At 40.7% G+C, this 14,692-nt stretch overlaps 1 protein-coding gene across 1 annotated transcript in view; it reads left to right on the top strand.

Annotated features, from left to right (window-relative positions):
• RDX (radixin) overlaps positions 1-14,692 on the top strand; it is a 99,894-nt gene that overhangs the window by 60,791 nt on the left and 24,411 nt on the right. The window contains exons 5-9 of the mRNA XM_038413896.2: positions 3,253-3,527; positions 9,617-9,700; positions 10,157-10,303; positions 12,991-13,087; positions 14,232-14,395. Of these exons, the coding sequence (XP_038269824.1) occupies positions 3,253-3,527; positions 9,617-9,700; positions 10,157-10,303; positions 12,991-13,087; positions 14,232-14,395 (767 nt within the window). The remainder of the gene's footprint in view (positions 1-3,252; positions 3,528-9,616; positions 9,701-10,156; positions 10,304-12,990; positions 13,088-14,231; positions 14,396-14,692) is intronic.

The raw sequence follows: 14,692 nt of genomic DNA, 5'->3' as shown, positions 1-14,692 counted from the left end.
TTTCGGCCTTTCAACAGCACCTCAAGTTTTCTTCAAAATTCTTGCAGTAATAGTGGCACACATGCGCAAGCAAGGGGTAATAATATTCCCCCTACCTGGACGACTGTTTACTAAAAGTACCCAACCCTGCAGATGCTGTCGAATTACTTACAGGGCGATTGCCCTTTTCCAGAATCTGGGGTTACTGATAAAACACACAAAAATTGACTTTAAAACCTGTTCACCAGCTAGACTTCGTCAGGACCCATCTCAACTCCCTGGAAGCCAAAGCGTCATTATCAACCAACAGGTTTATTATTATGACCAACCTCATCTCTTCAGTAATGAACAGTCCACACATATCAGCACACACCTGCTTTCAACTCTTAGACCACATGGCTGCAACCACATTTGTGGTACGACATGCGCGTCTCCACATGCGCGATCTTCAAGGCTGGCTCAGAACCATCTACATGCTACACAAATATGGCCTAAACAGACCTATTACGATGCCAACCAAAGTCAAAGATTATTTACACTGGTGGATACAACCCAACAACTTGTGCATGGGGATCCCTTTTACTCGGGATCCACCCTCTATGATACTCACTCCTTGATAGGCCGGGGAGTTCATCTGCAACGCCATACAATTCAAGATAGGTGGTCTCCCTCCAAAACATAGTTACACATAAATCTATTAGAACACCGCGCAGTTCGCAATGCGTGCCTCCACTTCCTGCCGTTGATAAGAAACGAGACTATACAAGTAAAGACCGACAACATTGCTTGCATGTTTTATATAAATTGACAGGGAGCAGCCCGATCCCACTCCCTAAGCATCGAAGGCATGTCACTGTGGAATTGATGTATCTGACACAATATCAATTTCTCAGCCTCCTACCTGCCAGGCTGTCAGAACATTAGAGTGGATACATTAAGCAGGGAATTTTCTCACAATCACAAATGGGAACTAGGTTTCAGAGTAACAGCCGTGTTAGTCTGTATTCACAAAAAGAAAAGGAGTACTTGTGGCACCTTAGAGACTAACAAATTTATTTGAGCATAAACTTTCATGAGCTACAGCTCACTTCATCGGATGCGTTTTCCACCGAATGCATCTGATGAAGTGAGCTGTAGCTCACGAAAGCTTATGCTCAAATTTGTTAGTCTCTAAGGTGCCACAAATGGGAACTAAATGATGTGGTCCTGCTGAACCTATTTCAACAGTGAGGACCCCCATCTATCGACGACTTTGCAACATTGCAGATCTACAAATACCTACAGTTCTGCTCGAGAACAGTTTGGGATCCCAGTCACTGGGGGATGCCTTCTTCCTCAAATGGGAGGTGCCACTTCTATACGCGTTCCCACCAATACCGTATTATTGAGGGTAGTAAACAAGATATGAGTGGACAAAGCCAAAGTCATACTGATGGCCCCAACATGGCCCAGACAGACTTGGTGCTCTTACCTGCTGCGGATGGCACTACGTGCACCACGCACTCTCCCGTTCCAGCTGGACCTTCTATCAAAGAACGATTGGCAGGTCCACCATCTGAACCCGGAAATATTTCACCTGAAGGCATGGCTCCTACATGGTTCCATCATGAAAAATTAACCAGTTTAGTAATACTTGTTTAACCTGTTCCAAACAGGAGGAGGTCAACCACACACCAGACTTACCTTCAAAAATGGAAGAGGTTTGCTATATGGTGCCAAGCCAAGCAAGACAGTTTCCACAACTCTTCCCATGATATAGGACTACATCTTGGAGTTAAACTTGGGGCTATCCACTAGTTTGATCAAAGTCCATCTTGTGATGGAAGGCTATTAATGCCTTCCATCACAAGATTGATGGGATGTTATTTTTTGAGCACCTGATTACCAAATGCTTTCTTATGGGCATACAGAACATTTACCCTGAAGTATGCGCACCCATGCTGCCATGGGCTTTGAACCTGGTATAATGCTGCCTCACTGGGGACCCATTCGAACCCTTAGAGGCATGCTATCTGATACATCTGTCAACGAAGGTAGCATTTTTAGTAGCCATTACATCGGCCTGCCATGTGAGTGACTTAGGGGCTCTCATGGCTTACTCACCTTCTACCATTTTTTTTTTTTCAAGGACAAGGTCACCCTAAGACCACATCTTATTTATACCTAAAATATCTTCATCTTTCCACATAAATTAACCAATCCACCTTCCTGTATTCTTTCCCTGACCTCACGAGAACACGTAGGACTACATACCCAGGGCATTAGACTTGCACTAGCGTTCTACCTCAATAGAATTGAGCCTTTCAGAAAATCCCCAAGGCTGTTTGTCTCCACTACCAAACGCTCTAAACACTATGCAATCACCCAGAGCTCAAGATTGAATGCACTACTAGAGCTAACATGATTTTTTTCAAATTATCACGGTGAGAAACTAAAATTACCACAAGCCTCCAGTAAATTTAATGAGGCCTTAAGTAGCCTTTGAAAGTTGTCATGTTTGCCTAATTAAATGTAAATTATTCATAGTGCTGTGTGACTCACAAGTCATTGCTACGGCTATGTTTAGTCACGGGTATTTTTAGTAAAAGTCATGGACAGGTCATAGGCAGTAAATAAAAATTTGTGGCCCATGACCTGTCCATGACTTTTACTATATACCCCTGACTCAAACTTGGGGGGGGGGTTGGCTCAGGGGGTGTTGTGGGTATTCAGGTGGGAAACGTGGGTGCTGGGAGGATGGGTTGCCAGGACTGGTGCAGGTTCCCTAACCAGCCCCTTGGAAGCGGCGACCTTCAGCTCCTAGCTCCACGTGCTGCCTCTGCTCCATCCCAAGCCCTGGTTCTGCAGCTCCCGTTGGCTGGGAACCATGGCCAATGGGAGCTGTGGGGATGGAGCCTGCGGGTGGAGGCAGCACGTGGAGCTAGGAGCTGAGGGAGGGGAGTTCCTGTTGCCCTTCCGGGGAGCACCCCCAAGTAAGCACCGCCCTGCACTCCCAGCCCTGAGCCCTCCCACCCCCAAACGCCTGTTGCTGGGGGGCAGGAGAGCCCGAGCTGCTCAGGTGGTTCCTGGGCCAGCCACATGGGTTGCTGCAGAAGTCACGGAGGTCATGGAAGGTCACAGAATCTGTGACCTCCTGGACAAACATGGAGCCTTAGTCATTGCTAATAACTGGCTTGCCAGGAAGAGTTGGATCAGTCTGTGTTATTGCCAGTTAATTAATTGATACTGAAATAAATATAGAGCTTCTTTAAAGTCTTTAATTTATATTTTCAGGTAACACAGCAAGATGTAAGGAAAGAAAATCCTCTGCAGTTTAAGTTCAGGGCTAAGTTTTTTCCTGAGGATGTATCTGAGGAGTTAATTCAGGAAATAACTCAGAGACTGTTCTTCCTGCAAGTCAAAGAAGCCATTTTAAATGATGAAATCTATTGTCCACCAGAAACTGCAGTTCTACTGGCTTCCTATGCTGTCCAAGCCAAGTATGGAGATTACAATAAGGAGATCCATAAACTAGGCTACTTGGCCAATGACAGACTTCTCCCTCAGCGGTAAGTGGGAAACTGCAGCTGCTTTTTGGATGCTGCAGAATTGTAAACTTGCTAATGAAACATTTTCTTAGCTTTTAAAATCCAAGTATCAGTTTCTTCAATATTATAATTCATCTTCTCTTTAATGTTAGGCTATATGGTGGTGGTAGTTCTCTGAAGTGAGTGTTTGTTTTATTGGTAAAATTTAGGAGTAAAGGAGGAGATCATTTCGGCTTTGAGTAGTGAAGAGTAGGCATCAGAACTGTACAGTTCTTGTGAGAACTGAATTTTTTGTAACTCTTTAGCTATGTCTTAAGGTAACTGCAATATTTAGTCAAGCAACTTCCTCTGTGTTCGAATGAGTTAATATTAAAGTGGTATATATAATTCATTTTCCTACCTCTTCTCTGGAATCAATGCCTTCTGTGAATAAATATTGGAAACATCCAATTTGCAAATCAATGGGGATTTCTTAATAGAGCTGGGCAAAATATTTTGAATAGTTTATTTGCCAAAATATTTAGTTTTGGTAGTGAATTTGACATGAATGTGCCAAAAAATGTTGAGGAGGCACTAGACGCCTTTCAGAAAATGGTGGTGTTGCCCTCCTTATAACTATTAGCCCAATTGTTAGGGCACTCACCTGGGATGTAGGAGACCTGTGTTCAGCTCCAACTGTATGGGGAGATTTCAGCAAACCAGTAAAGTGCCTGAAACCACTATGGTTTATTGCTAAAAGCAGCCAAGTCAGCAGGCCGTAAAGTGGCCATGTAGCAAACTCAGCTTGACCAAGGCAAAAGGGGAGGGGGTTTTGAGTGCCACAGAAAGGGCAGCTTGACCCCATGTCCTTCCTGATAAGAATTGTGTTGAAGTTGCTGATACATGCATTTTAGAAGAGCAGGATGTGCCCCAGGAATGTCTATTGGGGCCTCATGGTTGCAAACTCTGGAAAATCCCACACCTGGTTAATCAATAATCAGAAGGAGCCTCTTGCTTGTCCATTGGAACTGCTTGCTTAACAAGTTTTCTTTAAGGGATATGTCATTCTATTACTAATGTATAAATAAGGGGGAAAAGTTTGGGTTAGTATGACTCTTCAGGATTGAACTCTCCCTCTGGATGCATCTTGTGTTCGCCACCTGCTCGAGAACCACACTCGGCTTCGGTAATTATCGAGGCTTGGGGCTGTTTTACTAACCTGTTGCGGATGTGTGTAAGTGAGACTAAGTAAAGTTTAGCTTTAAGAGAAAGCACTCTTGTGTTGTCCTGTTTGTGCCAGCCATCTATCGGTCGGATGGCTGTGTCTTCCCTGATTTATTTCCTGACACCACTTCACACAGAGCAAAAGTTACCAAGAACTTTGGGTTGAAAGAACCCCGGGTAACACCCCCCTCTGCCTGATGTGGAGAAGGGATATGAACTTGGGTATCTACATTGTAGGAGTGTGCTCTAGCCACTGAGCTATGGAATATGCTAGCGTTGGTCTCTCTGCCTCTCCTGTTGAAGCCTCTTCACTTTCTAAAAATAATTAAGTAGTTCTTGAAGCAGCGATGTGAACTTTTCTCTCACATCCTTGGTGAGTGCCTTAACCATCAGCTTACAGATATTCTGACTCTTTCCCTAGCCCAGTGACTGTATTGTTGTTCATATGCTCCTGGAGGAATTCTGCGGACGCTGCGCATGCGCAGAATTTGTGTCTCCCACAGATTTCTTTGCTTCCCCACAGAAAAATACTATCTGACAGGAAAGCAAAGGGAAGCCTGGGGAGGGTCACATGACCACTCTTGTGAAGTATGTTTCAGGTGCCCAGGGCAGCTGGCAGAGGCAGATCACTGTGGGGCAGGGGATGGGACTAGGGAAGACCCGGCTGGTGGCTCCTACCCTTGAGCTGGGCTGGGCTGGTGAGGACGGGACTTCCTCTTCCTCTGCATAGCATCCGGGGCTGGGTCAGACCCACCCCCAGATTTCTCCCCCAGCTGCAGGATGCTCTGCAAACTCTTCCCCGCTTCCTGCACCCATCGCTCCTCAGCTGCAGGGAGAGGGATCCCTGTACAGGGAGCTGCTCCCCCATCCGCCTGACCCCCTCATACCAAGACCGTCCTGCTGAGCCTCACCCCCCTGCATTCAGAACCCCCTCCCAATAAGCTCTGCGCCCCCTGCACCTGGACCACCCTAACAAGTCACCCACTGCCCCAGTATCTGGACCCTGCCCCCCACTGAGCCCCAACCACCTTCACCTGGACTCCCCTACAGAGTCCCATTACTGTTGCACCCAGAACCTCCCAACAAGTCCCTGTGCATCCAGATCTCCCCCCACACCTGGATCCCCCACTGAGCCACCCGCACCCAGATTACCCCACACAGAACCCTTTCAACCCACACTTGGATCCCCCCCACTCTAAGCCTCTCCACACTTGGATCCTAGCTTGCTGAGCCTGCCTGCCCACACTTGGTACATCTGGTGTGGGCAGGCAGCCTCACCACTGAGTCTGTGTCCTGGAGGAGAGCTGCATAGTGATCTCCTACCTCTGTGTGGCCTGTGCTCCCCAGTGCCATGGTGGAGCCTCCACATTTATTTGACAAATAAAATTTGCAGAATTTTAAAATAATTCTGTGCAAAATTTTTAATTTTTTGGCACAGAATGCCCTCAGGAGTAATTCATAGCAACTCGTAGTTATTCAGAATGACAATGTTTCATTCTCCCCAGAACAGATGTTTTTGATTCATCAAAATTTTCCAGTGTGTGTTTGATGGTTTGAACTGAACAGAATACTTGTTCTCATTTTTCAGAACTACCAGTGAACTGAAGAATCAATTATTTGCCCGACTCTATTCCTTATTTCACATTTATTTTCATCTCTTGAAATTTTGGATTTTTTCTGGTACTTCTTCCCCTTTTTTGTAAGTTACGTTAAGTTACTTAACATTTTTATAAAAACATATTTTTCCAAAGAAAACTAAACGCTTTCTAATAAAAACACGAGGCTAGACAAAGTTTAACAATCTAAAAAAAGAGAGCTTCTCCTGGCATCCTACCTAAAAACTTATGGCCTGTTAAGATTGAGATTATAATATGGTTTCTGAGCATGATTATAGCATTGTGTTTTCCTGTACATATTAGCAATCAAAAAGTATTAGAATACTAATGCCCATAACCATAATATATAGTTATGCTAGTGCTCTTTGTGTGGATAGCACAGGCAGATTCTTATACTGCTACTTAAAACAATGCAGTAAACAAGTGTGTACTTGGAGGTAATGTTCCTGTTCATGCCACCAAATTGGAGGACAGGATAGTGTTACAAGCTGTAAGGTGAATAAAAATCTGAGTACAGTTGGCTAATCAACAAACAACCCAGGATTTATTTTCAGGTACATGTTTGTGTGACATTATCACAAGTACATATATTTCTCAATATCCCTCTACTCTGCCTGCTTTGTTCTCTTGAGCAACCAGTTTCAAATGATATTTACATGAATTCTACGATTAAAATTTGTGGAAACTTTAAACTCTGGTAGAGCAAGCAAGAGAAGTATGGTATGAGAGGGCAGTGCAAAATGGGCCTGTGAAATAAAACCAAGCATGTCTGTCTAATTTTAGGCTTTCCACTCTTTTTATAAATAGTAGTTTCAACCTAGAAAATATGGAGCTACTAGGACTGCTCAATTATAAGATTTCAATGATTACCCAGGATATTTTTGGCCAGATTGGCACAGTCAAGGCATTTCATGCTGCTTCTCTGTATGTATGTACTATAATGTGTTTCTCTAGTTTTTGTGTTAAGTTCAGGGCCAGACTTAAGGACAATGACAAGGGACTGCTCATCTCCCTGTACTTTTTAGACTCTTAAGATATGTAAGCCATTTATGGCTTCAGATAATTTAAAAGGGCAAAAAAACAAAAAACAAACCTATCACCTCTGTGTGCCTCACATTTTGAAAGGGTAGGGATACGAAGGTTGTTGGAGAGTTGTAGGTTGAGAGATAGTTAGTTGAAATATCAGACTGCTGCCATCTTAAGTAGATTTGAAAAGTGTACATTTTATATAGTTGTGTACAATGCATCCAATTGTTCATCTCTTGACTTAATAAAAATATATTGCACCTGCTCAGAATTCAGTTTTCAAATGCTCCAAACTATTTTCCAAATCAGTTCCCCTCCCAACTCAAAGAAGTAAAAGGATCATTTTTAAGTAGCTAAAGTTGCTTTCAGTTTCCCATAATTCAAAATCAGCTGGCTAGATTTTGCTTTAATTTTTACAAATAAATTTATTTTGGGGAAGAGATCACGGTGATGGAAAACTTGTGAACTAAACATGAAATTCTAGTGTTGATGTCAGCCCGTGAAAACCAGAAACTTAACATCCGATGAAGTGAGCTGTAGCTCACGAAAGCTTATGCTCTAATAAATTTGTTAGTCTCTAAGGTGCCACAAGTACTCCTTTTCTTTTTGCGAATACAGACTAACACGGCTGCTACTCAGAAACTTAACAGAAAGTGTCTTGCAGCCTTAATAAGAATGGCCATGACTGGTGCTCACTATAGTAAGATCTGTTACTTAAATTGAAAGCTCTTTGCGGCAGAGATAATCTTTTTTGTGCAGGTGTGCGTGCCTGCGTGTGTGTGTGTGTGTGTGTGGTGCCTTGCACAGTAGAAGCCTGGAGTGTATGTATTGCAGTAGTACCTGAGTCCCAGCCACATACTTATCTAACAGTTTTAAATATTCTAATATTGAAAGCCTTTCTCAAAAAGAAAAGCAAGTTTAAGTATGTTGAAGTCTATTTTATACAAGATTAAAGCTTGGACAAGCTTACTACTCAGACTCCAAAGTATGGTCTTTTTTTTGAAAAGTAACTGTGATAATTGGATTGTTTGGTCCATTTTGTCTGTAGGTGAGCTCCAGCTGAAATATGCTTAATTTAAAATTCAGACATCCTGTTTGTCTTTAGTTCAGATGTACTTTTTAACAGCCAGCACTGGAAACTCTGCCCTGGGTATGACGGTCAAGTTCTGTTTTATTCTAACATCTGTATTGTCACCAGCAACGGTCAGTACTTGAATTGTATTGTATGAATTGAATTATTGGTGTATGAGGCAAAACAGAATCTAGTTCACTTACTCATCGTTGAATGGTGCTAGAAAGAGGAAAAAAAGTAGTAAATGTTACTTTTGTCAATAACAAGGAAGAGCTGGAACTCAATTGAGCTGATTTCTTCAGTAAGATCACTTCTGCACTCTCTCTTCTGACCAGTCACCTTTTAAAACAGTTTCTACAGGAATGTTAAAAAAAAGTTAGCTATGTGGACTAAAAGTGAGATAAAACTTTCTGTGGTTTAACTTTCAGAAGACATACAAACACTTTTAATCTTAGTAACTAACTAACATAAATAAACAACAGTTCCTTATATCGTGCACTTGGTTTCTGCTGTTGCTGTGCCAGGCCACGTTGCTGTACTATGCTTATACGTTCTAAGAGGTTGAAACACAGGTCCATGACTGTAGCTAACATGAACAACCCTTAAGTTTAAAAGCTGCTTGTGACATTATTAGTTTGTCCTGAAACCTAGTCTTGTTTCTTTTGCAAGTACTCCCACATTCTCTTCCAGCTAACAGCAGAACTGGTGGTCTAGTTCTAGGAATAAACTGGAAAGTTTGGGTGTATTTGTGGGTGTATAGGAGTTCTTTAATTCGTGCTATAAGAGTTGGAAAGTTTTCTGTTCTGTATTTTGTCTAGTTCATATTCAAACATGGTATCTGTATCCCACAAATTTAAATTGCTGAAGCTATGAATTAAAATTATGCATGGATATGCTTGTGTCACAGTGAAAGTTTAAACAATTGTTAAAACTGAAACAGGGGTGGTTTTTTCTCCTCAAATGATTTATTTCACGCTTTTAGACATCTTGGAGTACTTTGAAAATCAAATTTTATAAAGTGTGTATTAATGAAAATGCCAGTTAAATATTTTACCCTGAATCTGTTCAACTTTTTTATTTGGCATAAATATTATTATGTATTAAGTTCAGGTATAGAGCTTATAACTATTCGTGTATTTTATGGATCAGATCATTTGTCAGTTTCATTTCATAGCAGCCTCTTTTATTGACAGTGTTCTAGAACAGCACAAATTGACAAAAGAACAGTGGGAAGAAAGAATACAGAACTGGCATGAAGAACACAGAGGGATGTTAAGGTAATTATTCAGAAATTGTCCCATGTAGCTTAAGTTTTGGGGATGGGGGGGTATTTCAAATTATTTTGGTTTTGTTTAACACTCCCTCCTTCCCCCCTCCCCCCCATTCAGGTCAGACAGGAAGAATGGCCTAGTTGATAGGGCACTAGACTTGGGGGTGTGATGTTGGGCAAGTTAGTTATCTATCCTGTGCCTCCATTCCCCATCTGTAAAATGGATGTAATACTTCCCTAGCTCACAGTGGTGTTTGAGGATAAAATTTAATTATTGTGAGGAACTCGATACTATGGTGATAACAGCTGTATAAGTACCCGGATAGAATTCCAGGTGAATTCCTCAAGAGGAATTAAATAAAATTATTAACTTGAAATGTCAAATTTAGGCATTCTTTAGTTTCTCCACTCATATACATAATTCATTTTTGTTTGTCTTAGTTACGCTATCTTCTCTCATCAGGGAAGATTCTATGATGGAATACCTCAAGATTGCACAAGATCTGGAAATGTATGGCGTCAACTACTTTGAAATAAAGAATAAAAAGGGTACTGAATTGTGGCTAGGTGTTGATGCTTTGGGTCTGAATATTTATGAGCATGATGACAAGTAAGTTGTTTTTATTATGTGTATTATAATAATAGTGTCCCAACAGAAATTAGGACCCCATTGTGTTAGGCACTGTACATACATGTAATAAGAGACAGTTTTGTCCCAAATATGTTACAGATTAAATAACGAGAGAGAAAGTGGAAGAAAAGTTCACTAGTGGAGGTTTTTTGAATTCCTCTCAAATTAAAGGGGCATTTACTCCCACTTTGTGGGTTTCAGTTTGGATTTCCACATTTTGAAGATTGAGTGGCTTACAACGTGTTTTTTTTTTTTTTTTGGTATGGATGCTCTCTGTGCTTCCCACTCTCTTCAGTGAGAGTAACAACAAGGACAATATCTTGTTAGTATGGCAAAAGTGGAAGTACTCTTTTAAAATAGGAAGCATTTTATTTGTAATAGTTACAATTAGAAGCAGAGCTTGTAGAACAAAACTGCACTGGTATAAAGTGTAATTTTTTTATTCTTCAAAGAAAACTGTTAATAGATTCACAGGTTTCAGAGTAGCAGCCGTGTTAGTCTGTATTCGCAAAAAGAAAAGGAGTACTTGTGGCACCTTAGAGACTAACAAATTTATTAGAGCATAAGCTTTCGTGAGCTACAGCTCACTTCATCGGATGCATTTGGTGGAAAAAACAGAGGAGAGATTTATATACACACACACAGAGAACATGAAACAATGGGTTTATCATACACACTGTAAGGAGAGTGATCACTTAAGATAAGCCATCACCAACAGCAGGGGGGGGAAGGAGGAAAACCTTTCATGGTGACAAGCAGGTAGGCTAATTCCAGCAGTTAACAAGAATATCAGAGGAACAGTGGGGGGTGGGGTGGGAGGGAGAAATACCATGGGGAAATAGTTTTACTTTGTGTAATGACTCATCCATTCCCAGTCTCTATTCAAGCCTAAGTTAATTGTATCCAGTTTGCAAATTAATTCCAATTCATCGTTGGAGTCTGTTTTTGAAGCTTTTTTGTTGAAGTATAGCCACTCTTAGGTCTGTGATCGAGTGACCAGAGAGATTGAAGTGTTCTCCAACTGGTTTTTGAATGTTATAATTCTTGACGTCTGATTTGTGTCCATTCATTCTTTTACGTAGAGACTGTCCAGTTTGGCCAATGTACATGGCAGAGGGGCATTGCTGGCACATGATGGCATATATCACATTGGTAGATGCGCAGGTGAACGAGCCTCTGATAGTGTGGCTGATGTGATTAGGCCCTATGATGGTATCCCCTGAATAGATATATGGACAGAGTTGACAACGGGCTTTGTTGCAAGGATAGGTTCCTGGGTTAGTGGTTCTGTTGTGTGGTGTGTGGTTGCTGGTGAGTATTTGCTTCAGATTGGGGGGCTGTCTGTAAGCAAGGACTGGTCTGTCTCCCAAGATCTGAGAGAGCGATGGCTCGTCCTTCAGGATAGGTTGTAGATCCTTGATGATGCATTGGAGACGAGCCATCGCTCTCTCAGATCTTGGGAGACAGACCAGTCCTTGCTTACAGCTTACAGCTTACAGCTGTAGCTCACGAAAGCTTATGCTCTAATAAATTTGTTAGTCTCTAAGGTGCCACAAGTACTCCTTTTCTTTTTGTTAATAGATTGAAACATCTTGTTCTGTTTGGGAGGTCAGAAAAGCTTTCTGTCCACCCATTCCTCCTTTGTTCTCTTTCCCCATCATTTCAGATATAGAAAGAATATATAATAAAGGAACTCTTAAGAATCACAATACTAGCAAACAAAGTCGTCATGAATTTTCTAAATTAAACATTGTGAGCTTAACATCACATAGCCAATACCATCTATATTCAAAATACCTGCCTTCAAACTAATAAATGTAATCCCTGAGAGTATCCCTGGCAAACCTAAATTGCCATTAGGTGGCATTGTAGCTTCTAAGAGTTGGAGGAAATATTCATTTAGGGCGATGAAATAGAAAGAAATACCTTTTTCTGATCTGAAATACATCTTCAGTTGCTAACTGCTGCTATTGTTTGTAATTGTGATACTGTAATGTAAATGGAAAAGACTTCTAGTCCAATTGAGAAAAATATTCATGATTAATGTAATGTAATGCAATGCACAACATGTTTCAACTATTTCTGGTAAAAATTATATTGGAATGTTTAACTGAAAACAATGCAGTGGATGAAGTTTAAGTTGAATTATGGGAATCAGTGTAGCAACTCAAATTGCACAACTAACTTTAATCAAAATGCAAAATTACTTAAGGAAGATGATTTAACTTCTGTCTTTGTTATAGTGACAGACTTTTGAGTGTTTCTTTTGCTAAAACAGTCACTCATTTTATAACAGGTATACTTCTAATTGTTTATAAAAGGGCAATAAATTATTGATTTTTGTACCAGTCTTATAACATGAATAGTATGTGTTTAAAGATTAAAGGATATGAGCATATCAGTAGAAGGTGCTATAGTTAGTTATAAGGAAACTTTTGATTCTGTACACAGTATAACTATCTGTAACAATTAAACATTAATTAAAACATCTGTTAACTCTTTATCATTCCTTCATTAACTGTTTGGTAATGTAACCATAACATATAAAATGTGATTAAAAAAACAATACAAAGTTAATAAAGATGGATTTAAATATTTGGTGGAAATGCATATTTTTGTGCCTTTGATTTAAAAATAGTTTTTTGGTTTGGTTTTGTTTTTTGAAGGTTGACACCCAAGATTGGTTTCCCTTGGAGTGAAATCAGAAACATCTCATTTAATGACAAAAAGTTTGTCATAAAGCCGATTGACAAAAAGGCCCCTGTAAGTAAAGTCTGTGGGATATTTTCTTTTATGAGGATTTTAAACATGCTCTGACACTTTTGCATAAGTAGTAGCTCTTTTCTGCTGTGTAAATAGCACCAAGAGCCCCTCTCAATTACTTAGACTTCTCAGTTGTGGAATAACTCATAATCAAAAGGAAATGTTCATTTTAAAGTATAGAGAGAATATGCTATTTTTATCTTGTTCTTGTCTTATCCACATTTTGGATGTTTTTGGACGATTTATGGATATTTTTCCACTAATACATTTATTAGTTCAGGTTGGACAGCTGGTGTACAATATCCCTTAAAGTTACATTTCTGCTTTTTCCCAGTTTTCTTACAACTTTTTGCTGCTGTCCACCACTGCAGCATCTTCCTTCTGAAGTATAGGTTGGGCACAAAATTAAACTTCATGAATTAGCCAAAATATTAAAGTGAACAGTGAATATTCTCCCACAGTTTTCATAACATTGATAGTTCTTTCAGCTGGTAGTCTGTATATCAGTGGTTCCCAAACTTTTTACTAAGGTGACCCATGAACTGCTTTTTTAATCTTTTTTGTGTGTGTGAGATTCACCTAGGGTCCAAATTTGGGGTTCCAAAATCATAGGCCAGCATCCTTCTTCTTGTCCCTCTGAAGGGGCACCACAACTCTAATCCCAGTTCAGTGCAGAGGGGAATCCCATGGGGTTTGAGTTGGAAAGTAGGCCGAAACCCGCATTCACTTCACAGTGGAGGGGTGACTGGACCAAACTGAGTGGCGCTGTGACCCTATAGACCAGGTTACAATGCCCCGAGTGAGGAGCTTGGCCAAGCCATGTAGGACAAGAGCTTCCACTGTAGGGTGAGTGTGGTGTAGGCTCACTTCCCCCTCTTTCCCTGGGCCTCCTTTCCATGCCAGGCTTATGGCCCATTTTACAATCTTCCTTCAACTCATTGTGGGGATCAGGACCCATCATTTGGGGAACACTGCTATAGATTTCTGCCATTGGACTGGCAAGAGATAAAATGTCAAGATTGCTGTAAAATTATATTTAATCTTACAAATCCAAACATATAATGCATTGATTTTAGCTTAAATTCTAGATTTTTAGACTGTAAGAGCTGCACTTAAATTAAACTTTAAAATATTTTGTTGCTAGGATTTTGTTTTTTATGCACCTCGTCTGAGAATTAATAAACGGATTTTGGCATTGTGTATGGGAAATCATGAACTGTACATGAGAAGGAGAAAGCCTGATACAATTGAAGTGCAACAGATGAAGGCCCAAGCTAGAGAGGAGAAACATCAGAAACAGTTGGAAAGGTATGACATTAACAGTCTTCTGTGAACCAGAATAAAATACATCTAAAGCGTTTTGCGAGAACAGGCCATGGAATCACAAAGTACCTGGGGTCCCAGAAGGTAAAATTCTACCTGTCCACTTTTGAATATGTAAATTAGATCATGGATTGGTATGGGTCATCTGGCTTTACTAGAAAACTTTGTCTTCGTCAAGTAGTGTTTCTATGGGTGCTCTGTTCTATGTGCGCTTGCGCCTCAGATAGGAGATTTTACAGTATGCTGAGGGTATGCCTGATTCTCCTGGTTTTAAAAGTTCCG

This window comes from Dermochelys coriacea, chromosome 1 (assembly GCF_009764565.3).
Source record: "Dermochelys coriacea isolate rDerCor1 chromosome 1, rDerCor1.pri.v4, whole genome shotgun sequence".
Classification (NCBI taxonomy): domain Eukaryota; kingdom Metazoa; phylum Chordata; order Testudines; family Dermochelyidae; genus Dermochelys; species Dermochelys coriacea.
Note: the sequence above shows the minus strand (reverse complement) of the source record. Positions and strands in the feature narration are given on the sequence as shown.